Source organism: Labrus mixtus, chromosome 8 (assembly GCF_963584025.1).
Source record: "Labrus mixtus chromosome 8, fLabMix1.1, whole genome shotgun sequence".
NCBI lineage: Eukaryota > Metazoa > Chordata > Actinopteri > Labriformes > Labridae > Labrus > Labrus mixtus.
In genome coordinates, this window is record NC_083619.1 from 8,116,814 (window position 1) to 8,141,098 (window position 24,285).

Genomic DNA, 24,285 nt, shown 5'->3' on the forward strand with positions numbered 1-24,285 from the left:
TGTGTATTTGATAAATAATGTAGTCAGTATCATAAGTTGAAGGTGATAACTGAGCGGTGGACAATGTAATGAAACCCTGAAAAAACTGCCAGTGTCTTCCACAAACAGGCCTCTTTTGTTGCTCGCTTTATACTATTTTGAGATCATCTAAACGCCGTTTGTTTTTCTTCAGTCAGCGTTAAAACGAGTGTGCTCCCTAATATGAACATATATGTCTGTAAAAACAGCGATGTACCAGATCATTCAGTCAAATGATCCCAGCTAGGCCGCATTTATTGTTTTCTCAACCTAACTACGGCTCGCATCCCGCCCAGCAGCGACCGCTCACAAGAACGACAGCTCAAGCAGCCAATAAAAGGGCCGCATGCTGCCGGCCTGGGGGAAACGGACCAATCAGCGTCCGAGAGCCTCCGAGGGGCACGCTTTCTACGCTCTCTCTGGCAAGAATGTTAGTTCCTGCTCTTCCCTGGCCGTTTCCTGTAATCGTACAGTGTTGTGAGACGGAGAAAGCCATGTGTGTCGATGCAAAGGTAAATTTAGCACCCCCAAATTATTACTGTGAGAGTTAGGGCAGTGAATATGATGGTTATTTTCAGGTATTTTTGCTGAAAAACAGGCGCAGACCAGGCGAAACAGTATTGCGGCCTAAGCTGTGTCTGAACGTTGACGGGCGATGGTTATTGTGGCACGTTGCTTTGGTTTGGTCCGGTTTGTTGATGAGATTGAAGGAGTCCAGTGGACTGAATGGTTGGTAGTAAATCACAGAGAAGAAATGTAACGATAACAAACATACAATTTACCGTGTTGTTTAGCCTGAATCGCACACAGGCTTTAGTAACAGACACATCTTTGTGGCGGGTCGAGCTAATGCTAGCTGACGGGTTTAGAGAGCAAAGACTGCAACAAACGAGCAGAGAGAGAAGCATCCTGTCCCTCCAGCATCAGTACCCTGCACGTCCCACCTCACAGGGTCTCTCCTGGGTAGTCTAACTTCTTATACTTCAATGAAAACTCCCTTATTTCACATTAAATCATCTCCATAGCCTTCTTGTGTCGTATAGAAACCCTTTTCTGATCACGGGTTGCCAAGAGTTTGATATTATTCTCTTCTTTAATAATTCAGGAACATTAATTAGTTTACTTGAGGTTGTATGTCATTTAAACTTATTTACTTAACTCAACTAATCAAATGAGTTGATGAATCTAGACACAACTCTGCAGAATTTAATATTATGTTGTGTTTTATTTGGGTAGAAATGTGGAGCAGAGACAGAAACAAGTTTTTCTTTTTTACCACTTATGACAAGTTTTTGGATTGTCTGTGCTCTGTTATTTAAATGTTTTTATTATACATTAAAGGCACATTGAGTCACATTACATTGTAGTTGTTGTACAGGTTTTAATCTGAACTCTATCAAAAGCAGTACAGCAGTTGTGTAAATAGTCTGAATGTGCTTCACTGACGTATTATCCTTCTTTTTCCCCCCTCTGTTGCCAGCTTTTCATTTAAAAGTTGAGACGAACTGGACTGCAACTGTTTAGTTTCCATCTCAGAGTTCCTCTAAGACTGCGCCTGTCTCCCTGTGTGGAGTGGGCAAGATGGCAGATCCAATCATGGACCTCTTTGAGGACACCCCCCTGTTTAACCTGGACGCCCTACCGGACGACTCCTTCACGCAGGGCTCCTCGGACCCTGTGGAGGAGGCTCTTAAGCTGGCATTGGGCCACGTAGACCCACCGGCTGAACCCGAGCTCACAGTCAACACGGGCCCTAATGCTCCTGCAGTAGCTCCTGTTATCCCTGCCCCTGTCCTTGTCCCTGTCCACGCCCCCACACAGCAGCCAGTACCAGTGGTGACTGCTCAGACTGTTTCCATAGCAGCAGCTCCCACTGTAGCCACCATCCCTGTTGATACTGTGCCTCAGATCCAGGCCCAGACCACCATACCTATTGTCAGCAACCCGAGTGTGGTCCCAAGTAGCACTGTCCTCCTAAGCTCACTGACTGTTTCTAGCCCCTCGGTCACCACCACCACTGCCACCACGCCGCACCTCACACAGATAACCCATCAGCTCACTCCTCAGCAGCTAGCCGCCATCACACAGCAGGCTGGGGGGAAAATCGTCATTCTCAAAGGTCCCCAAGGTCAGGCCCAGGTCCTGCAGACTGTTTCGGGAGCTGCAGGCCAAACTGGTGGTAAGGTCATCCGTGTGTTGTCTGGTACACCTCTTAAACCTGGCATGTCCATTCTGCAAGGGGGGGCCGTCTTGAATCAGGCAAGCCAAGGACAAGCTCAAGTCAAGATGTCTGCTGCCGGGGTGCAGAGGCTGATACAGTCTCCCAACGGACCGGTGAAACAGATGCTGCTGACCTCCATGCCTCAGCAGAGTCAAGGCCAGCAGGTTCAGGTGCAGATCCCAGCCCAGGCACAGATTGCACAAGGCCAGACTCAAGTCCAGGTTCAGCCCCAGACAACTCAGATCCAGGTCCAGACTCAGGGCCAGGTGCAGCTCCAGCCAGCGATGACGGCCCAAACACAGGTAATCACCAATATTGCATGAGCAAGTTGTAACCCTGACAGCTGCACCTCAATAGGTGACTCTGGATGGTTTTAAGGCGCACTCACACTAGGAAATCCATTCTGTGCCTAAGCCACTTCATCCCAATAGTCCAGTTTGTTTGACTAGTATGAGTGCTCTAATGCGTGCTCAACCATTCCTTCCATTATGGAGAAGTCCCAGAGTGTTATGGCTGTATCTGACTAAGATGACTCAGAATTAGCTGTCATGTTCTCTGTGTTGTTTTCCGTGCGGACGCGGACTTAACCAAGCGTCCCCTTTAATTTTTTTATTTTTTTTGAGTCCGCCTGTCTTGTAAACTAAGCACGCTTCCTAATTATGTAAAGCCATGTATGTGTTTTATGATATGTTAAAGAGGTAACCGTGCTCAGGCATGGAGCAGTGTGAGTGAAGGCCAGCGGGGTAATAGGGAGGGGTGGACAATCGTGTTTAAGCACGATACGGGTAAACTGGACCTAGAGTGAGTGCGTCCTTAGTATTTGCTCATTAAGGCAGTTTTTTTTGGGGGGGGATACATAATAAGTATCGTTCTGTGTATCTGATTCTAGGGTGGTGAAGCAAAGCGGATCACTTTGGTTCTCCAGCAGCCTTCCCAGACTGCTGGTTCAGCGGGTCAGCACCAGGTCACTCAAGTGCATCAGGTTCAGGCAGGCCAACAGCAGGGCCAAACTAGACTGGTGCTGGGTCAGCTACCTGGTGGCAAACTGGTGCTTCAGGGAAGCCAGCTTGCTGCCCTGACCCAGGCTCGAGCTGCAGGCCAGGCTGGAGGGCAGCCCAAAGTCCTCACAATCCAGCTGCAGGTGCAGCAGCAGCCCAACCAACAAGGAGGAGTTAAGGTAAGGAACATCTCTTTAATCAGATAAGGGGTTTTCCTGCAGTGTGTTTTTTTTCCTCTTCTGCTTGTTACAAATTACTCAGAGCTTTGATCTTCTCTTCGGTGAATAATGTCATGTTCTTTTAAAAAAATCTCTGAAGGTTGAAAGTTGATGCAGTTAAAAGGGGATGTTGTAAATCTTAAACTTGGCTGATATCGATGGATAACAACAAGCGTTTCAATATCGACATTTGTCTGCTTTCAGTCCACTTCTCCACCTATCTTCCGTAGTCAATAAGTTCTAATGATGCATCATAACATTTGACCAGTAATGAAATATTACTGCTCTGAGAATGCCCCCAGGTGAACCTCAGTAGGTGAAGCTCAGCTGCTGAATGATTTTGTGTTTAAAATCAGCGGTAGAGTTCTTTATCTCTAACACAAGAGTCAGTGTGATTGTTGGCTCTTTTATATTTTTATATCCTCCAAATATAGTTTGATAAATGATCACATCATTTAACGGATGCATCTTCGAGGTAAGGCGCTGTGTATCTGTTCGGTATTGTCATGGATTTATTGTTCTTTGTTTAACTTATTACCAAGAGTGAACCTCAGTATCATCTCTGTGGATTCAGAGCAGAAATTGGTCCAGGATGTATTTAGCCCAGCTTTGCACCGTTTGGAAGGATATAGAAATGGTTAACCTCACTCTTTCAAATGTGTCATTTGTAAACTGTAACATATAGAATATATTTGTTGTACCTACAGTACAGGTGGGGAGAAAAAATTGATTTATGTGAAGACCGAGAGTCTTATCTTCTGAGATTTTAAATAGATTCATAACTTCAAAAAAATCAATTTTCTGTTTGGCTAATCAGTCACTCCCTGCTAAGGCTAGCTCTTTAACTCAGTAGAATGCCAAATGGAGCAGCAAGAAATTCAGCCAGTCTCACAGATGACTGGAGTAGATCCTGAAGTATGTACTGATTCAAAAATTTACTTTGAATCATGAATCCAGAATCGTTTTGAATCGAAAATAGAATCTCAATCGAATCGTCAGACACACAAATATTCCTAGCCCTAGCCTACAGAGATCTACAGACCTACAGATTATCTGACTCTTGATAAGATGCTGAAATGGGCTCGTAAGATTTTTTTGTCTTTTTAAAGGAGAACATGGCTTGACGTGTCTTTTCTCTAACTCTCCCAGTACCAGCTGGTGTCAGGAGCTGGAAACACCGGCAGCCCACAGGTGTTGCAGATCTCGCAGGGCCAAGGAGGACAGAGAGTCGCAGTGCCACTCAAAATGCTCCTGCAGCCACAGGTAATCCTCCAGATGTGAAAATAAAAAGTATATTTTAAAATGCAAAAGGGCGATATGGACTTAGTTAAAAAGTTTTCTTCCCAACTGACACATCCTCCTCCTCCTCTCAGACGAGTTCAGCAACCTCAGCCGGCGGTACCGTCTCTGTGGTGAAGGTCATCAACTCGTCTGCAGGCCCCTCCGCTACAACCACCACTCAATCGCAGGCAATTCGAATCACCAAAGCCCCCGGGGAGCCCGCTTCTGTCCGTCGGGTGGAGATCCTGTGCAAGCAGGAGAAAGCAAACCGTATCGTAGCTGAAGCTATAGCCAGAGCCAAAGCACGCGGTGAAAAGAACCTTCCACGAGTCCTGAACCAGGACGAGCTTCCATCCTCACAGACCTCGACAGAGGCAGGGGGCACTGTGACTGTGGTGTCTTCTGCTAAGAAAAAGAGCAGCGGAGGAGGAAGCAAGAAGAAGAGTCCAGTGGCTGGAGCAACAACGCCCAAAACCCCAGGAGGAGCCGACAAAAAGGGCAAAGCAAAGACACCAGGAGGAACACCAGGAGTGGCTGGAGGAACAGTGACACCTGTAGCAGGGAACAAAAGCAAGAGCAAAGTTAAGACCAAGTAAGTGATTAAAAAAAAAAAAAGATGAAGAGGAATCATTTAAATGTATTTCTGTATTATTGGTATGATGAATGCACAGAGATAATATGAATTAATCACAGACCTGTTTGCTGCTTCTTCATGATTTGTGCCTTATCTCTCTGCCCTCACCTTCCCGCAGCACTATAACTCTAGTGGGAGCAAAAAAGAGAAAAAGAAATGCGTCCTCCGATCACTCGGACGGGGAGATGAGCCCTGCCTCACCCGCTGCGCTGGAGGAAGATCTGATTACGGTACGGACACAAACGTGGTCAGGAAAATAAGTTCAGCACATGAGCCATGAGTTTGCATTGCAGCACTTAAGCCCCACATGTACTCTGACTTTTCATAGTCAAAAACATTTTTGGTTCAACAAAGATAATAAATGAAGAAGGTTGTGGGTGCCAGATGGGGCCTAGCGGTTGTGTTATGCGCCCCCATGCGAAGGGGCTGTGGCCCTTGTCGCAGCGGCCGTGGGTTTGAATCCGACCTCGGCCCTTTGCTGCATGTCATCGTCTGCTCTCTTCTTCCAACATTTCCTGTCTCTCTTCAGCTGTCTTATCTTATGAAGACAAAAATGGCCCAAAATGTCTTTAAAATGAAAATGTAAGAAGGTTGTGTGAACGGTAATATTCTTACCCTGCAGACCACTCTCAGCTGTTTGTTTAGCATTAGAGTCATTGTCCAGCTTTGTTGCCCAGCTGTGAGACAGTTTGCATATTCACATTAATCATTTTGGCAAATGCATAGTGTTAAAATAATTGTTGATAGTGTGCATGTACAACACTTTCTGATGTTAAAGTGCAGATCAAAGTGTGCTGACCTCAGACAAACCCACATCCAGTTGTGCTCGGACTGTACAGAGTGTTTGAGTGGCTCTATGTTAGAATACAAAATGCAAATATTTTAGAAACCTAATTTCTTTCTCTGTCTGTTTGAACGTTCTGCTCGGCCCTCTCGCCTCATTACCCCTCTCTTCGGCCCAGAAGAGGCGCTCCAATCGCGTGGTCAAAAGGAAGAAGTACACAGAAGACCTGGACATCAAGATTACGGACGACGAGGACGAGCAGGAAGACGTAGACGTCACTACGACCGCGGCAGCCGTGGCCTCCATCAGTGGCAGTACAGCAGCGCAGCTTAAACAAGAACTGGAGCTGGATGCCGACGGGCAGCCCAGCATGCAGTTCTTTGTGGTGAGTGTCCAAAAGGTTGAACACATTCTCTTAAAGAGTTAGATGCTGTTGGGAAACAGTGGGTTTGGTGATGTGTGCATAATGTTGGATTGGAATATTAAGAGGATTTATTGTATTTAGGTGTTGAGTGTTTTATTTTTATGCTTTTCAGGAAAACCCGAGTGAGGAAGATGCTGCCATTGTAGACAAAGTTCTCTCATTGAGGTTAACCAAGAAGGAGGTATGTCTATTCCTTTATTTAAAATCATGAATGAACTCAAATTTTTAGTAAGACTCATAAATACCTCTTCTTCTCTTCAAGGTGACGCAGGGCCAGTACACAACTGTGGAGGAATTCTTTGTCAAGTACAAGAACTAGTGAGTTTCAACGTTCTCCTTTCTACCCGTCTATTTCTGTTCACTGGAGAAATCCGAATGAGTAAAAGTGGCCTCTCTGTTCTCAGTTCATACTTGCACTGTGAGTGGGCCAGTTTGGAGCAGCTGGAGAAAGATAAGAGAATCCATCAGAAGCTGAAGAGGTTCAGGACCAAACATGCACAGATGAGGCACCTCTTCCAGGAGGTGAGGCTAAAGCATCTATCTCCTTTAAGGATGTGGATCAGCTGCTTCACATAAAGCTTTGGACATATTGCTCTACTCTCTCTGACCCTGTGCTTCTCTACAGGAGGAGGAGCCTTTTAACCCCGACTATGTAGAGGTGGACCGGATCCTGGACGTTTCTCACAGCGTGGACAAGGACAACGGCGAGGTGAGAGACGGGACACTTCATAACAGCTTTGTAATAAAACACTCTCTTCCTTTTGATACTGACGTTCACTCTTCTTTCTGCAGCCTGTTGTCTACTACTTGGTGAAATGGTGCTCTCTGCCTTACGAGGACGCCACCTGGGAACTGAAGGAGGACGTGGATGAGGGCAAGGTGGAAGAGTTTGGCAAAATCGCAAATCGACAACCTCGCCTGAAGAGAACGGTGAGCAGTCACGTTGAAGATAGTCATGAGCCGTTTTCAGATCATATGTAATATTTCATTTTTATGCATAGTCTGAGAAGACGTGGGTGAAAACATTTTATGTTTGTGTGAAGAGGGAAATATGATGCAGCAATGAGGAGAAGAGGTACTGAAACAGGACAGAAAATATCTTAATAATTACCTGTATGTGTTACTTTTAAAACACAAGCTGTATGTCCAAAACAAAAACAGTATATACGTATTTCCAGGGGGACACGCTGTGTAACGGCAAAGTCCCCTGTTTAAATCTAGCTGTGTCATCCCTAGAGAGGGGCGTGATTAATCTGCTCAATGATAATTGTCGATCGAGCTCGCTTTGGTTACCAGAATTACTGGTCGGTTAAATTAATAATAATTATTTGAATGAATGTAGGCCCTCATGCCGGTTAAATGTTACCTCTGAGCTGTAATGCAGCCACCTGCCACTAGCCAGGGCTGTGGCTCCCGTTGACAGGCCTGCTCTCTCTCTCTTTAGATGAAGTAGTATGTAGGCTGCGTCAGGCTGAATTGGCATAAAACCACTGGGCGATGCTTGGTAACACTGCTAACGTCAGCCACACGCCGCAAACCATTCTGACATTGTCAACCAGCAGACGCTGTGATGCTGTTCAGTCAAAAAATAACAAAGCTCATCATGACAATGACAGCACATGATTTATAGTATTTTCTCATCTTTAGGCTCGTCGACTAGTCTGAATTTATATTTCTGTGTAATCTAGAAGGAAATAAGCTGCAAGGAGCATCCCCAGTTATCCCTCACAGGGGGGCAGTTTGTTCCCATCTATACTTATCAAAACATTCATGTGTTTCCCTGTATTCACACACACTCTACATATTGTAAATCATTCCCGTAAAAATAAATGTAAAAAATATCCTTGTTATTCAGTAACCCATGAAAAAACAGTGTAGGTGTGTTTCTTGTGTTGCCATGGCGCCTCTTCATTTCATCCATTTCCTCCTCTTTCTCCTCAGGCACGGCCGCCTGCTGCTTCGTGGAAGAAGTTGGAGGAGACCAGAGAGTACAAGAATGGAAACACGCTCCGAGAGTATCAACTGGAAGGAGTCAACTGGCTGCTCTTCAACTGGTACAACAGGTAATTATCACGCACAGGCACATACTACACCCCGTACTTATACTTGTAATGGCAGGTCATTAAAGTTTTGAATCAGGATTGATGTGCAGCCAATCTCGGAACCCATCGGCAGCCATCGGCTATCAGATATGGGCAGCAGATATAAGCAGTCAGTGTTTAACGACTTCCAGCAAAGACATCCTTTTCCAGTCAGCGTTTACAACTTCAGCATAACCGCTGTCATTTCTTTGTCCATCACATCCAACGAGGTAGCACCCATTCATCTGTTGATTCTTAGTTCAACAGTAAATGATAGTTACACACGGACTTCATTCTGGCTGTATGAGTCTGAATAAAAAAAGTTTGCCATTGTGTATAAAGCTGTTTAAGTCAAGGACTAGAGAAAAGAAGAATATCAACATACTCCCTGCCTTTTTAAATGTCAAGAAAGTGTTTTTAGATTACAGGCATTCTGTGTCAATTTATATGCAATGTGAAGCTACGGGCTAAGTAAAGCATGCTAACATTAGCCTGCTAACACAACAATGCAGGACAAAGGTGGTTGCAGCTCGAGCAAAGCACGATTTTGTCCGCTGCTTGTGCTTAATGGTGTTTAATTATGATGCATTCAAATTTATATCTCCATTGTGTGAATGCGAGGAGAGGGGGGTTGGTGGTGTGGGGGAGAGCGGAGGCTTCACTATGCCGGAGGTGTAGCTAAAAAGCAGTTTGCTTTGGTTTCATGCTAGTGCTCAATGGCGACATCTAAAAGTTGCGCATTCTTCCTTTAAGTCAAGATGTTTGAGATATTTGTTTTTAGAGACGGATAAATCATCATCACGTTATCATCGATGGGAGCCGGTACGTTACTAATGAGTCAATACAACTTGGACTACAGACGGAAAAGACAACACTACCCATGATACCCTTGAGTACAGAGTTCAGATTCTTCTCTTGTTTCTGGTCTCTTAGGCAGAACTGTATCCTGGCAGATGAGATGGGTCTGGGGAAGACCATTCAGTCGATCACGCTGCTGTCAGAGATCTACTCCGCTGGAATCCAGGGCCCCTTCCTGGTCATTGCTCCGCTCTCCACCATCACCAACTGGGAGAGGGAGTTCACCACGTGGACCGACATGAACGCCATCGTCTACCATGGCAGCCTGGCCAGCCGACAGATGATCCAGCAGTATGAGATGTACTCTAAGGACGATAAGGTGGAGTAATTGATACTGGATACTTCTGATTAACTAACCTGATTTTTGTCTAATGTAAACGTATCTAATGAAATCTGCCGATGTATCCACAGGAGCACTTGATCCCAGGCGCGTACAAATTTGACGCCCTCATCACAACCTTTGAGATGATCTTATCTGACTGCCCAGAGCTGAGGGAGATCTCCTGGCGCTGTGTGATCATTGATGAAGCTCACCGGCTCAAGAATCGAAACTGCAAGCTGTTGGACAGTTTGAAGATGCTGGATCTGGTGAGTGGAACAGCTGAACCTGAATATCTGAACAAAACCAGTCCAGTCTGCTGGTCAAAGACTCTTATAGTTTCTTTGCTTAAGAGTAGAATTTGAGTTTTTCTAATTGTATTCATGAGCTAGAGACAGAACTAGAACTGTGTTTGAACCTTTCCTGGTATTGGTATGTTCCTTATCCTCTCCCTTCTCCTTTCCTGGTTCTTCCTCCCTGTCTGTTAAAACCTGGTTTAATGTCTTCTGTACTGCCTCCCCTCTCTCTGCTCTCGTCTCCTCACATTGTATTTGTGTTTCGTGGTCTCTCAGGAGCACAAGGTGCTGTTGACTGGCACTCCTCTCCAGAACACTGTGGAGGAACTCTTTAGTCTGCTTCATTTCCTGGAGCCTGCTCAGTTCCCCTCTGAGACTGAATTCCTCCGAGACTTTGGAGACCTCAAAACAGAGGAGCAGGTTGGCACTATCACATTGACATTGACACACACATACAGTATCAATGAACTGTATCTTACATATCTGCACATTTTAGAGTCATTGTAAAGCCATTTGTATTGAGTTGTGAAAATGTTTTTTGTGGGTTTACAGGTTCAGAAGCTGCAGGCCATCTTGAAACCCATGATGCTACGAAGGCTCAAAGAGGATGTCGAGAAGAATTTGGCACCCAAACAGGAGACCATCATTGAGGTGAGTGTAAAAAGAAACACCTGGTATTGAACCTGTGAGTTGTGTAAGGGGATCTGAATGCCACGCATGAGACAACATTTTGAGATCATGTTTTTTCGCTGTGATGGCTCTCAGGTTGAGTTGACGGATGTCCAGAAGAAATACTACCGGGCCATCCTGGAGAGGAACTTCAGCTTCCTCAGTTTAGGGGCAAACAGTAACCACAACGTGCCCAACCTGCTCAACACTATGATGGAGCTGCGCAAGTGCTGCAACCACCCCTACCTCATCAATGGTAATAACAAGAATAACTTTAAGTGTTTCTTCTTTGCTGATGTTGGAGGAGAAAGCAGGTTGAACACTTTGCACTGGGCGGCTTGTTCGCTCCTGAAACGTGTCAGACTCCTTTTGATCTTTTTGTGAAACGCTGAAGTTGCGAGGTGTTTCCTTTTGGTGAGACGGTATCAGACTTTTTTTTGCAGTTATTCAGGGTCAATTGAAATGTCATGACATCCACATTGTTTCTACTATTGTAACACTGCATACCGTGTTCAACAGTAGTATGACTGCCAGTCGCTGGTTGAAAAAAAACTGATCAATGATTCATTTTGAGTGTCATGATTTTTAGAATCAATAAAAGGTAAATGATGTATCTAGGGTGGCTAGGGCTCAGTTGGTAGAGTTGGTCGTCTCTTAACCGGAAGGTCTAGGGTTCGATCCCCAGCTCCTGCAGCCACATGTCCGATGTGTCCTTGGGCAAGACACCCTGAATTGCTCCTGCTGCTTCGTTGGCGGCGTATGAATGTGTTTGGATGGGATTAGTTATTTCTGATGGTTTCACTACATAGCAGCCTCTACCATCAGTGTGTGAATGTGTAGGTGTGACACACCGTGTAAAAGCGCTTTGAGTAGTCAGAAGACTAGAAAAGTGCTATACAAGCTCAAGTCAATTTACCATATCTAGATAGTTGATGGTTAACTTGATACACAATGAGTTTCATTCAAATCTGTGGGAGTGTGGACAAATGGTGGATCAATGAGTGAGCAAATAGTGAAATGCTGCAGGCTTTGTGATGACAGGACTAGTGTGGGACTGGTCTTCCTCTGTTTTTTAAACAGAATTAAAGCGTCTTAAAGGGACGTTTTCAACTTGTTGAGGCTTGAAACCTGCTCGTTATCGTTTGCAGCTTAAGAAGGGGCTGGAGTCCGCTTAATGCCTCTTTGCTCAATTCTATTATCTTCATTTGTCATGACCCCTTGTTGATGAAGCTAGTTTTGAAGGATTTAGAGCACACACACAACTTGATATCTGTAGCTGTTCCTTCAGTGATGCATTGAAGTAGACTGTGAAATATTTGCCTAAGTATTGGTAACAAGTTTGATCAGCAAATCTGCATCATTACGACACAGCTCCCCCTGAGAAAGCTAGCATCATCCTCATAGCGCCATTGAATTTTGTTCTCTGTCTTTTCCAGGCGCGGAGGAGAAGATTGTGGCGGAGTTGCGGGAGGTGTACGACCCGATGGCTGCTGACTTCCATTTGCAGGCTCTCATTCGGTCGGCCGGCAAACTGGTGCTGCTGGACAAACTGCTGCCTCGCCTCAAAGCTGGCGGTCACAAAGTGCTCATCTTCTCCCAGATGGTGCGCTGCTTAGACATTTTGGAGGACTACCTCATTAACAAGAGGTGAGAGGGCCAGAGAGCTCCTATCACAACTCATGATTTAAAAAAACAAAAACAGTGTTAGTACAGAGAATTAGGTGAGTCATGATGTTCTAATGGTATTTGACTGGTTTTCACAGATACCTTTATGAGCGTATTGATGGCAGAGTGCGTGGGAACTTACGACAGGCTGCCATCGATCGCTTCAGCAAACCCGACTCAGACCGCTTCGTCTTCCTGCTGTGTACCCGTGCTGGTGGCCTGGGTATTAACCTCACTGCTGCCGACACCTGTGTGATATTTGACTCTGACTGGAACCCTCAAAACGACCTGCAGGTACCAGACTGTTGTTTTGACGTCCCGTTGAAATCACAACAGACATTACAATAGCAGGCATCTTAACATAAACTTCTTTATTACAATTCTTTACAATAAACGGATTGAGCCAGCAGCTGAATATGAATGAACTCATTTCAATGTTTTTCTCTCAGGCCCAAGCACGTTGTCATCGTATCGGCCAGTCAAAGGCGGTCAAGGTCTACCGTCTGATCACGAGGAACTCCTACGAGAGGGAGATGTTGGACAAAGCGAGTTTAAAGCTTGGCCTGGACCGCGCCGTCCTGCAGAGCATGAGTGGCAACAAAGACAAGGAAGGCGCCAACGGGGTAAGGATCTCAAAGTGGCAGCTCATTGAATATTTTGATCAGTTTTATTTTACACTTTCTACTTTTTTGTTGACTAAATCCAGTTTTGTTTGTGTTAATGTTTTGTTGTTGTTTCACCTTTAACAGATCCAGCAGTTCTCAAAGAAGGAGATCGAGGACCTGCTGAGGAAAGGAGCCTACGCCGCCATTATGGATGAAAATGACGAAGGCAGCCGCTTCTGTGAGGAGGACATCGACCAGATCCTTCAGCGGAGAGCCACCACCATCACCATCGAGAGCGAGGGCAAAGGATCTACGTTCTCCAAGGCCAGCTTTGTGGCCTCTGAGAACCGCAACGACATCGCCCTCGATGATCCTGAATTCTGGCAGAAGTGGGCGAAGAAAGCCGACATAGACATGGACACCATCAATCGAAAGGTAAGCGCAGGAATTTATGACGATCATCCAAAACGTGCAGCGCGTATTCAACTCAACTTTGTTTATATAGGAGCTAGTCATGTGTCAGAGATGACTTGTGAGGCCTCTGTATTATCTCTTTGTATTCTTCTTTACAGTCTCAGAGGGGAAGTGATGCTTTTTTCAGGCTTGGAAATATGTTTGTTTTTTTTAAAGTTGAATGTAAAGTTTTGATGATTTTCTTAAATTAGCTTCTCTTAAACTCATTTATAAATGTTTAAATCATCGGGCTCCTCAGGTGCTCAGTGACCTCGTGGTTCTCTTAGATTTGTATTATGTAACACGTGGAGCTTCTAATGGAGAGTGTAAAACCAGCCTCTTCTGTTCAGGGGATCAATATGTGGAATGCTTCAAACATGGAACCAGACTGGAGGCGTTTTAAACTGAAACAGTTCTTAAAGAGGAGTCTTGTGCTCATGTGTAATGCTGCTGTTCCTGTTTCACTTTGTTTCGTCGTATGATAGTCTGTTTCCTGTACTGCTCTGTATGTTTCTTGTTGAGCTTGTTTGGTTCTGTTTTTTTTTGTATCTATTGTTGAGTTTGATTTATTTTAAAGGCCCATCTAGGGACGGACATTGCAGAGTAGCTCAGGCTTTAAAGGCTGCAGTTTGTGGCAACGGTTGATTGCTCCATACTTGTCCCGATACAAATGAACATGAAATAAAAATAAATATTTGACTAAAGGTCGTTTCTGCCCCCGACAGAACACCCTCGTCATCGACACTCCCAGAGTGCGCAAACAGACCCGTCAGTACTCAAGTCTGCGAGGTGAAGGTGGTGACCTGTCTGACCTCGACAGCGATGATGAGTATCCACCCGCAAACTCCAGACAGTCTCGAGCCTCCCGACGTGCCGACCGCCACAGTGGAGGCGGTTACGGACGCACTGACTGTTTCCGGGTGGAGAAACACCTGCTTGTATACGGGTATACAGACTTTGCGAACACTTATTTTCTTAAAGTCAAATCGTCAATGTATCCTCACTCTAATGCCTGTTTTATTTCCTCTTTAGTTGGGGTCGCTGGAGAGACATCTTGTCCCATGCCAGATGTAAACGTCGACTGAGCGAACGTGACGTTGAGACGATCTGTCGTGTCATCCTGGTGTTTTGTCTGCTCCACTACCGAGGAGATGAAAACATCAAGAGTTTCATCTGGGAGCTCATCACACCGCCCGAGAACGGACGTCAACCCCAAACACTACTCAACCACTCTGGTAGGAGCTGCACACTGACACACGCATTGAATGTTTGAAAGTTTGTTCAAACTGAGAGGGTTGATACGTTTGTCTTTTTGGACGAGGGACGATGTTTATTTTAGAAGTTGAATTATGTTATTTGAATGTTTCTTGACTGTGTAATTATTCTCTCTGTCTAGGTCTCTCTATCCCCGTTCCAAGAGGCAGGAAGGGTAAGAGGGTAAAGGCCCAGAGCACATTTGATGTTCAGAAGGTGGAGTGGATCCGTAAATACAACCCTGACACGCTGCTCCTGGACGACAGCTACCGCAAGCACCTCAAACACCAGTGCAACAAGTCAGTGAATTCAGCATGCTGTGTTTGTATTGTGTGTATCAGTAAAAGTTTAGTCCTCCACGTCGAAACACTAAAACCTCTCCTCTCCATCTTCAGGGTGTTGCTTAGGGTGCGTATGCTCTACTACCTGAAACAGGAAGTTATCGGTGAACATTCAGAATCTGTCCTGAAAGGGGCTGAAATCAGGTATCTAAGATTGACCATCATACATTAAGCTGAATTCAAACAATCAACAATGTAATTACTAAAAGTCTCTGTGATAAACCTGAACACATACTGACTTACTTTTATTTTGTTATTCAGGGATCTTGACATCTGGATGCCTGAGATGGAGCAGCAGGAGTTTCCTGCAGGATGGTGGGATGGAGAGGCTGACCGCTCACTGCTCGCCGGCGTCTTCAAACATGGTAGGTTTTGTTTCTGTAAAGTCAAAGTAAATACCTGTCTGAGTGGGGGGAAAAAAACCCAACTTGAACACATCTTTAGACTGAAATGCATATTTTGCTTTCTTTTTAAATGTCCAACTATGCATGATGATTCATGTTTGCGCTTCTCTAAAGCTCGACATGCTGTTTTTTTTAAATGACGTTCAGTTCAAAGGACCTTTAAGCTGTCACCTAACGCTCATGCTACCAAACGTGACATTCTGGTGACCTTTGCAGTAGCTGGTCATGAAGCCAGGGAGGCCATGTTTTCCCGGTTTCTGCTTCATGACTGTATTTTCCTCATAATCATCTTCTTATTCTTTGTTGTTGTTGTTGTTTATTTAAATGTTTAAAGCTGCTCAGGTGGCCCTGGTGCTGTAACTCGTCATTGACCACACATTAAATTGTGCATTACATCTTTTCCACCAGGTTATGAGATGTACACCACTATGCGTGCTGATCCATGCCTCTGCTTCTTGGAGAGAGCTGGTCGGCCTGACGACAAGGCCATCGATGCCGAGCAGCACACTGGTGATGCAGAGCTGGGAGACGAGTGAGTGATCCTGGCTTTAAGAGCCAATCCAAACTTCTTGTACATTTACAGCAGACTTCAGAGTCAACTGGTCATTTTAACCTCGCATACCTTTTCTCTTGTGTTAAATGTCTTAAAGTGTCCTGTACCGTCAATTATAATGTTCACAGATTAAAGACAAATTTTGTTGTTTGTTGTTCAGTGCTGACTTTGATAAATACTCAGAAGACCCAGAGTTCAAGCCTGCAACAAGACACGCCAAAGATCTTTTCGAGGAGGTATGAACACAATTTTTTTTTTCCTTTCTGTTTTGATCATTTTATTCATGGTGGTTTCTTACATTACAAAATCAAGCTGGTGAAACATAACTAAACCAGGAAAGGGGGTAATGATGATAATGACACTCAAGTGATGGTGTTGGTAGTGTTTGATTTGCAAAGACTTGGTTGAATATTTGGAAACAATAAAAGGTTCATTATTGAATGAGTGTCTGTGTGGCCTCCCTCTCCAGCCTGACTCCATGAACGTGGACGATGAGATCTCCGTGGAAGACAAGGCGGGACCAGTGGTTATAGAAAATGTATCCAGTCAGAGCGGTTCATGCGATTGGCCCTCCAGCTCGTCACTCACAGCACGACTGCGGCGGCTGATCACAGCTTTCCAGCGCAGCTACAGACAGGAGCAGCTGAAGATGGAGGCAGAGGCAAAGGGGGACCGCAGGCGCAGGCGGTGCGAACAGGCCAGCAAGCTGAAGGAGATCGCACGGCAGGAGCGCCAGCAGAGGTACATGCTGTTACAATATCTCATTCTCTAGTGGCTCTGGCAAAAATATGATTAAAGTTTTCTATTTATTGTGTGCTATGTGCAGCAATCAAAGGATTGTCAGGTCATTCTGTCACTCCTTCTGTTCTAGTCTATAAACGTTTCCACTCAAATCTTACTCGTTTTATAACAATAACTCTTTAAAATGCATTGAAAAACAAACAAAAGTGATCCATACATTCAGTGTGGTTACATAATAAACAAACATGCATCTCCCTCCTCATAAAACACCAGAAAACACAAACTTGAAAACAATACAGCTGTATGTCTTGTAAAGTCCTTTATACTACAATCTATCATCTTTCACCTGCTTTGTTGACATAGTTCTGCTGATCTTGGTGAATCACATCCAACTGTATGTCATTGAATCACTGAATTTATAACCTTGAGGATATGATGTGTCTTATCATGTTGGACACAAACTTCTACTTTAACTACAGGATAATGTAAGATGTGGACTTTTAATTTAAGATTTGGTTATGTGCCAGTAAAATGTAAGTGGTGAATTAGTGAGGTCAGAGTAAAGTTATGTAGCATGCCACTATATTTAGACTTGCCCCTTTAAGTTATAAATGACTATAAGCTTATATAATGAATCATTATTGTCTGTTTCTCCCAGGTGGACACGAAGGGAGGAGTGCGACTTTTATCGGGTGGTGTCAACTTTTGGTGTGGAAAAGATAAAAAAGGAGCTGGGTCTTCAAGAGGCCACTGACCCCGAGTTTGACTGGAACCGTTTCCGAACCTTCGCTCGTCTGGACAAAAAAACTGATGAGAGCCTTAGCAGATACTTCCGCTCTTTTGTTGCCATGTGCCGCAGAGTTTGCCACCTGCGCCCAGGCCGGGATGAAGGTATGAGCTACTTTAGAATCAATAGTTGGACGGTAACTTGTGGGTTAAAATCACAATTTTCAATCCAGCAGTATATGTTATCAGACATTCTGAATTAGTCTCTTTTCTTGAAATGAAAGGACAGGACATTTTAGAAATCAATGCTTCTATGCTCTAGATATTGAAATATAAAATGTGTATTCTTCTATAGAGTTTAAAGTTTACAATGTTTCTTCTCTATCACTTTTCAGATCCGTCAGAGGTCCCCACGGCTGTTGCCCCAATCACAGAGGAGCGTGCGTCCCGTACTCTTTACCGTATCAGCCTCCTGCGTCGCCTCCGTGAGAGAGTCCTGCCCCACCCTTCCCTGGAGGAGCGTCTTCCTCTTGCTCCGACCAGCTCTGAGCTGCCCACTTGGTGGAACATACCGGACCACGACCGTCAGCTGATGCTGGGTGCAGCCCTGCACGGTGTGAGCCGCACCGAGATCTCCATCTTCTCAGACCCGCAGTTCACCTTCGTTCAGGCTCGAGATGACTTTATACAGCACCAACAATCCCTGCCCCCTCCGCCTCCACCTCTGCCTCAGGCACTGCCCGTCACACCCCTCGGCCAGCTGAAGACTGAGGAGGACGTGCCAGGTGTGAAGGAGGAGCGAGGTGAAGAAGAGGCTCTGTTGCTCGGAGGTCAGATCAGTGCTGACTTGCAGAGTACACCTTTGAGTCACCATCACAGCAAAGCAGCGGGGCAGGGCTGGAGCCTGAAGAGGAGCAAGATAAGGGTCGGAAAATCAGGAGGAAGAAGGAAAGGAGAGGGGGGCTCGGATTCTGACTCTGATTCTGATTCAGGATCATCTTCATCTGACCGATCGGGCAGCAGCGATGACAGTGGAGAGAGTGAGGAGGAGACAGAAGGAGGCGAGTTTTATTAAACTGAGGAAATGTTTTTTATGTTACCAGAATAAAAACAACAATTTAGTTATTTACCGCTTTTTTCTTTCAGCAGGCATGAAGCTGTGTGACGGGGACGAAGAGAACAGTTTACTGTCAATGACCACATCTCAGGACGGTGTTCCTCCTCCAGATCCCCTCAGGGTGGATTGGCCTAAGGTAAATCATTTACAGGTTACTCGATGTATGTGTAAACCTGAGTCAAATTTCTGTTGACATTTTTCTACATCTTTCTTGTCAATCAAAGTTGCATCATTTTTGTTTTTCTTAGGACCGTGTGTTGATCAACCGCCTGGACAGCTTGTGTGTGCTGGTGGTGAGCGGTCAGTGGCCCACGGGGCGACGCTATGTGTCCGAGGCCCAGCTCAACCCAACATCAGAGCTAACGTTAGAAGAGATGGCCTACACAAGGGTAATGCGTAAACCCAGTGGCACGCCTGGTGGCCCGGGGGCCGAAGGAGATGATGGAGAATTCACTGTGAAGCTTCTCAAGGTGATCATCTTTGAGACTTATGTGCAAAGTTGGTCAAAATGGATGTCATTCAGTGATTAAAATCAAAATAGAACAGGCTTCAGCTATGATATATATTTAGGTCATGACAATATTTGAGACTTCTCTGTCTTTACGCTTTCAGGAGGAAGGGCTGAAGCTGACCTTCTCTAAGCATGCTATGATGCCCAACGGCTCAGGAGGAGAGAGCAGCGGACGCAAGAAGCGCAAAGACCAAGAGGTATTCCATTTTTGAGTTCCTCATTATTTCAGGAAGAGTCAGTGAAATGCTAAAAAAACACAAAACTGCGTGGAGCTTAGTTTGATAACTTTTTTTATTTTTATTTTTTTAAGTTTTCTGACCCACTAAATGATCCACTGGAGCGTACTCCTCGGCGTAGGGACCCTCCCACCTGGTTAAAGGAGAACCCAGATTATGAGGTGGAGGGAGACATGCTGGAGGTAAAATTAATAATATCAGCCCTAACTTAACCTAACTTTTCAGTGTTCGGTCCTATACTGCAAACACCCCTTTCATATCAGCACCATCATAGTGAGATTAGGGATCCTAAGGGGACTAAACAATTACACAACTCTGGTTGTCAACTCTCTTGAGTGTATTGCTTAAAGGTCACATATTATCCTCCTTTTCAACAAGTTTAAATAAGTCTCAGAGCTCCCCAAAACATGTCTGTGACGTTTCTTGTTCTAAATCCACTCTGATCCTGTATTTGATCACGTCTATAAACCCCTCTGTTTCAGCCCTGCTCAGAACAGACTGTTTCTGTGTCTGTACCTTTAAATATGTAAATGAGCTGTATCTGACCACGCCCCCTCTCTGGAAGGGCTTGGCTTGTGCTTTCTTGCAACATGCCCAATTGTTTACGGTGAGATGGTAGAACAAACCTAGCTGTGGGAGTGTCACCCACCTGGGGGAGGGGTTACTGCCCTTTGTGATGTCACAAAGGGAAATTGTCCAAACGGCCTGTTTGAGCACACATTTTCTGAAAAGTGGAGCAGGAAAAAGACAGAGGATGGACTTTTCTCATAAATATATTTTTTTTTGACAGGCTAGGAACATGTATTAGAGTTAAACATGGTAGTAGTGTATTTTGAATAATATGTGACCTTTAAGTTAGGGCTAGTGATCTTCAGCCATGTTGAAGTTATATCCTGGTTATGTTGAACTAGTACAGGTCTCAGGTCTTAAATTGATTATGAAATAAAATCTCTAAACTATATATTTTCTGATTCAGTGCATCATGAATTGTCTTTTTTTTTCTTCAGCTTCTTGTGAACAGGAGCAAGAGGAAGAGGAGAAGGAGGGCAGATAAAGCTCTGACAGGCAGTGAGAAGGTCAAAGTCATCAACATGAGGACAGGAAAGAAGGTGAGACCAACAGGCCCGCTATCATTCAACTGATTTAATTTGTCTGTGTGTGAGGTTGTCATGATGCCAGAATTTTAAACATTGATACGTAGGGGTCAAATCACGTAGGGTTAAAATCAACACCATAGCCACAAACATGTAAGTCCTAGCCTCCCAGTATTTGGTCATTTCTTTTTTGATTACCAAAGATTGCAGGCAAACTCCAACACATTGTCAAAATTACACCAATAAACGTTGCCAACGTATTTAACACTTAAGAACTGAAGAAGCGTCAGTATTTGCCAACCTGTGAATTTGAACCGACGACTGCTGCTCTCCCTCCAGCTCACGGCAGATTTTTGTTAAAAAATATGACTGAAGATCCGTAGTTATTTTTATGCTTTGGTACTTTTTCATGCTATCAATCATTAAAAGACAGAGACTGTATCATTTCAAAAGACGTGGTTTTGAAGAGTATCAGAGAGTTGACAATTTGACAACCTTAACTGTGTGTTTTCTCTTGTTGACAAATACAAATCTAAATGTTTCTCCTTTTATAGGTTGGAAATGCTTTCTGTCCGATGTTGCAAGACCTGAGAGAATATCTGGAGGAGAATGCTGATAACGCTGTAGCACCCGAGTGGTCTGACGCTGTTAGAAACTCTGTACGTACACGAAACCTGTGTTGTTTAGAAATGTAACTTTTTATTGAATATGATTCCCTCTTGTCCTGTTTTTTGTAAACACTGTTACATGTATCATGTTTTGCATGTCTGTAACGTATCTGACTCGTTAAGACTTGTAACAGTAGTTATCTCTGCATGAGGGAAAGGGAAAGTCTCCTCAAAGCATCCTGTTTTATGATACAGTGTAGACTTTCTAATGTAACTGATATCTCTGTTTCTCACAGGGCTTCCTGCCTGAGACCTTCTTCCACAGACTGCTGACCGAACACTCAGAGATCCCCAAGAAGAGCCGACGCCGGCATCACCATCACCACCACCACCACCACACTCCAGAGCCCACGTCCGAGGACCCCAACCTGGACGGAGTGGAAGAGGAGACTCTGGTCTCAGACGGAGCCTACATGATGGACGAGGAGGACCTGGAGACCTCCCATCACTTCCTCACCAGCCCGGACTTTGACGTTAAAATGGAGGGCGGCGACAGCCTCTCCCAAGGTGACTATGACAGCTCAGATCAAGAGGCGCTATTGGACGATGTCATCCTGGCACAGAAAGACTCTGACTCCTCGTCAAGCTCAGAGGATTGACTGAACCTCGCTCTCTGAACACATCAAACTGAGTCCCTGTCTCAAAAAATGAATCATGTTATTCCTCATTTATTTTTACCATGTTATGTATCAAATTATGGATGACTGTTTTTGTTGCTACTTTTATTCATTAATTTTATATAGGATTTTTTTTTCAATGAAAGGAGCAGCTTTGCACCCATCTGTTTTGTTTCTCAGCATCGCAATCGTGTTCATTTCATCTCCTCGATCCTCCTCTCTAACCTCTGACAAAATGGCAACAAGCTGAGCTTTCTTACTTCACGACTTGTCATCCCTCCTCCTCTTCCTCTGAAGCTTTTCTTTCCCATCACATTCCCAGCCATGACCAAAACGGGACCCCTGCTGTACAGACTCCCTTTTCTTATCTAAAACCTCAATGCTGGTCCTCTAGCGCTACATGAAACTGGACATGTTTGATGCAGAGCCTGGATCCAGATCCCACAATCCCCTGCTCTCGTCTGGTCATGTGTTCCACGTCCAGACGGGTCTGTGAACTAAACGGGGGGTCCTGTGTGTGGATGTACTGTTATTGTTTTCACTCTATGGGAAGGGTGGGGGTTAGAGGGAGGGAGGGGGACAGTGGCATATTAGTTACTGAAGCTAGGAGGATGGATGTATTGTACAATGTAGAGCTGGTCCATTGTGTACTATGGTGCAAAGATGACGGCAATGAGTTACTATTCTTGTTTTATGATCTGAGTGTATCTGTGAAATGAATAACAGCAATCTACAGTGAGAGCAAGTTTCTGTGTGTTATTGTGAGTCAAACCCAGCAGAAGCACTCAGGAGGTTTGCTGTTTTTGACACTAAGCTGGTTAAGTCCATTCATGCAAGAGTTATATAACTGTGTCAAAATGACAGCAGATGACTCCGCATAGGAGCTAATATTCAAATGAATTATGAACTACAGTTTTATGGCAGCAATGTCAACTGACAAAGAAATCTGGAGACTTAAGAAGGACTGAAAGTTGAGGTAGGTAACTGCAAGACAAAACAGCAACAGAAATCTGTTTCAGTTTCTAACAAGAGAAATGTCAAAGCTAGCTAGCAAACAGAAAATGCATGTCCTCTAGCCCACAGTGGAGGACGGGTCCAAGAGAGAGTATTAGATAAATTAAGCAAAGTGCATCTTGGTCATAATTAACTGCATCAACTTTCTCTGCCTTTCTTGCACCACAAGCTTATAAGAGACTCCTCTAATGCACAATGAGTTCACAGTCATGTAGGTAGACAGTTTGGTACACATAAAATGATAAGACAAATGTATAACTCACCCCTTTCACCTTTTCTTTTAAATTTGTTTGGATTTCTGGAGTTTTTTTTATTTACAAGGAATGCATTGAAAGATAAATTGCCAGCCCTGGTCTCTATATGAATAATACTACCTCATCAAGCGAGAGCTGAAGTCCTGTCTTCCAAAGCCTGTGATCACTTTGTAGTTCTTGATTTTCAAGAACTGGACGATGTTCAGTTGATTTTTCTAACATTTTAGCTACAACATGTTATTGCGTCAAAAAGCTTAAATTATAAAAATAAAATAAAAAATTCAATACATACAGAAAATTATTATCTTATAAATAATGTTTTTCTTTAATGAGCAATAGATAACCCAGTAAGCTGCTTATGTATGAGGTGTCCGACTTAAGATGAGAGAAAGAAGGCTAGAATTAAAATCACTTCGTGTTCAGAGCTGCGGGTCATTGTATCGATGATCAATCATTTATCTTTTCAAAGGATGGACTGTATTTTGTATTCTAAGGAGGCAGTGATGTAATGTGAGAGGAGGTGGTTTTGCTCTGTGGAAAGAACAACAATCAACAACTCAAATGTGCTGAAGTTGATAACTGACAGCCTTGACATGAAGAGGACTGATGCACCTAATCACTAATGATGAATCAAATACAGACTGTGTGTTTATTTTGTCCTCATATTCTGAAGTTAGACTTTTCATTTTTCACGAAACAATTCATCAAAGTCTGAAGTAGAGGAGTAGTATATAAAGAAAACAGAAGAAAATGAGCCAGGGGTACGTCACACTACAGCAAGGGTTCCCAAACTATTTAGCTCGCAACCCCAAAAATACAGGGTGCAAGAGACTGTGGACCCCCACTGTCCCTGGAGGGGGTTTAGGCATATAATGTAACACACACACACACACACACACACACACACACACACACACACACACACACACTAAAAGCCTAAACATTATTTTAGAGAGTAATTGATTGTAAGAAAGGCTAGAAGCAGAATCCGAGTAATGTCCATGTACAGACTTAAGCACTGAGTGGACAAGACTTAATAAATAGACACACAGGTGTGATTATTATTATTATCTTTAAGTGTACAGAGCAGCAGATGCGTACATTGCCTCTGTCACTATATTTTAAGTAAGTAAGTTACCATTACAGAGTGTGTCAGGTAAGTTGATCACTTTACCATCACAGCATCCAAAGAAAGAAATCTATTCCACACTACCAAGAGAGCGGGAAGGTT

General features: G+C 44.2%; 1 protein-coding gene across 1 annotated transcript; it reads left to right on the plus strand.

Annotated features, from left to right (window-relative positions):
* The first annotated feature begins 401 nt into the window (after positions 1–401).
* Positions 402–22,527, plus strand: chd8 (chromodomain helicase DNA binding protein 8). Its single transcript, XM_061044034.1, has 39 exons — positions 402–530; positions 1,499–2,541; positions 3,129–3,416; positions 4,605–4,718; positions 4,829–5,328; positions 5,489–5,600; positions 6,336–6,539; positions 6,691–6,759; positions 6,841–6,896; positions 6,983–7,100; positions 7,204–7,287; positions 7,371–7,508; positions 8,520–8,641; positions 9,593–9,836; positions 9,929–10,105; positions 10,409–10,552; positions 10,685–10,783; positions 10,898–11,057; positions 12,238–12,448; positions 12,565–12,760; positions 12,916–13,089; positions 13,216–13,506; positions 14,250–14,470; positions 14,557–14,759; positions 14,921–15,077; positions 15,174–15,263; positions 15,381–15,484; positions 15,932–16,055; positions 16,237–16,312; positions 16,546–16,817; positions 17,476–17,708; positions 17,939–18,604; positions 18,690–18,796; positions 18,909–19,130; positions 19,273–19,368; positions 19,482–19,589; positions 20,415–20,516; positions 21,056–21,160; positions 21,406–22,527. The coding sequence occupies exons 2-39, from the start codon at positions 1,600–1,602 to the stop codon at positions 21,766–21,768; spliced, it is 7,692 nt and encodes a 2,563-aa protein (XP_060900017.1). The 5' UTR covers positions 402–530; positions 1,499–1,599; the 3' UTR covers positions 21,769–22,527.
* Positions 22,528–24,285: the final 1,758 nt, after the last annotated feature.

Bases quoted from the DNA above. Each gene is read 5' to 3' on its own strand.
- chd8 (XM_061044034.1), top strand. From the start codon at position 1,600: ATGGCAGATCCAATCATGGACCTCTTTGAGGACACCCCCCTGTTTAAC. The intron at 16,818-17,475 runs GTACATGCTGTT...TGTTTCTCCCAG, and splicing joins CGGCAGGAGCGCCAGCAGAG to GTGGACACGAAGGGAGGAGT. The intron at 19,590-20,414 runs GTAAAATTAATA...TTTTTTCTTCAG, and splicing joins TGGAGGGAGACATGCTGGAG to CTTCTTGTGAACAGGAGCAA.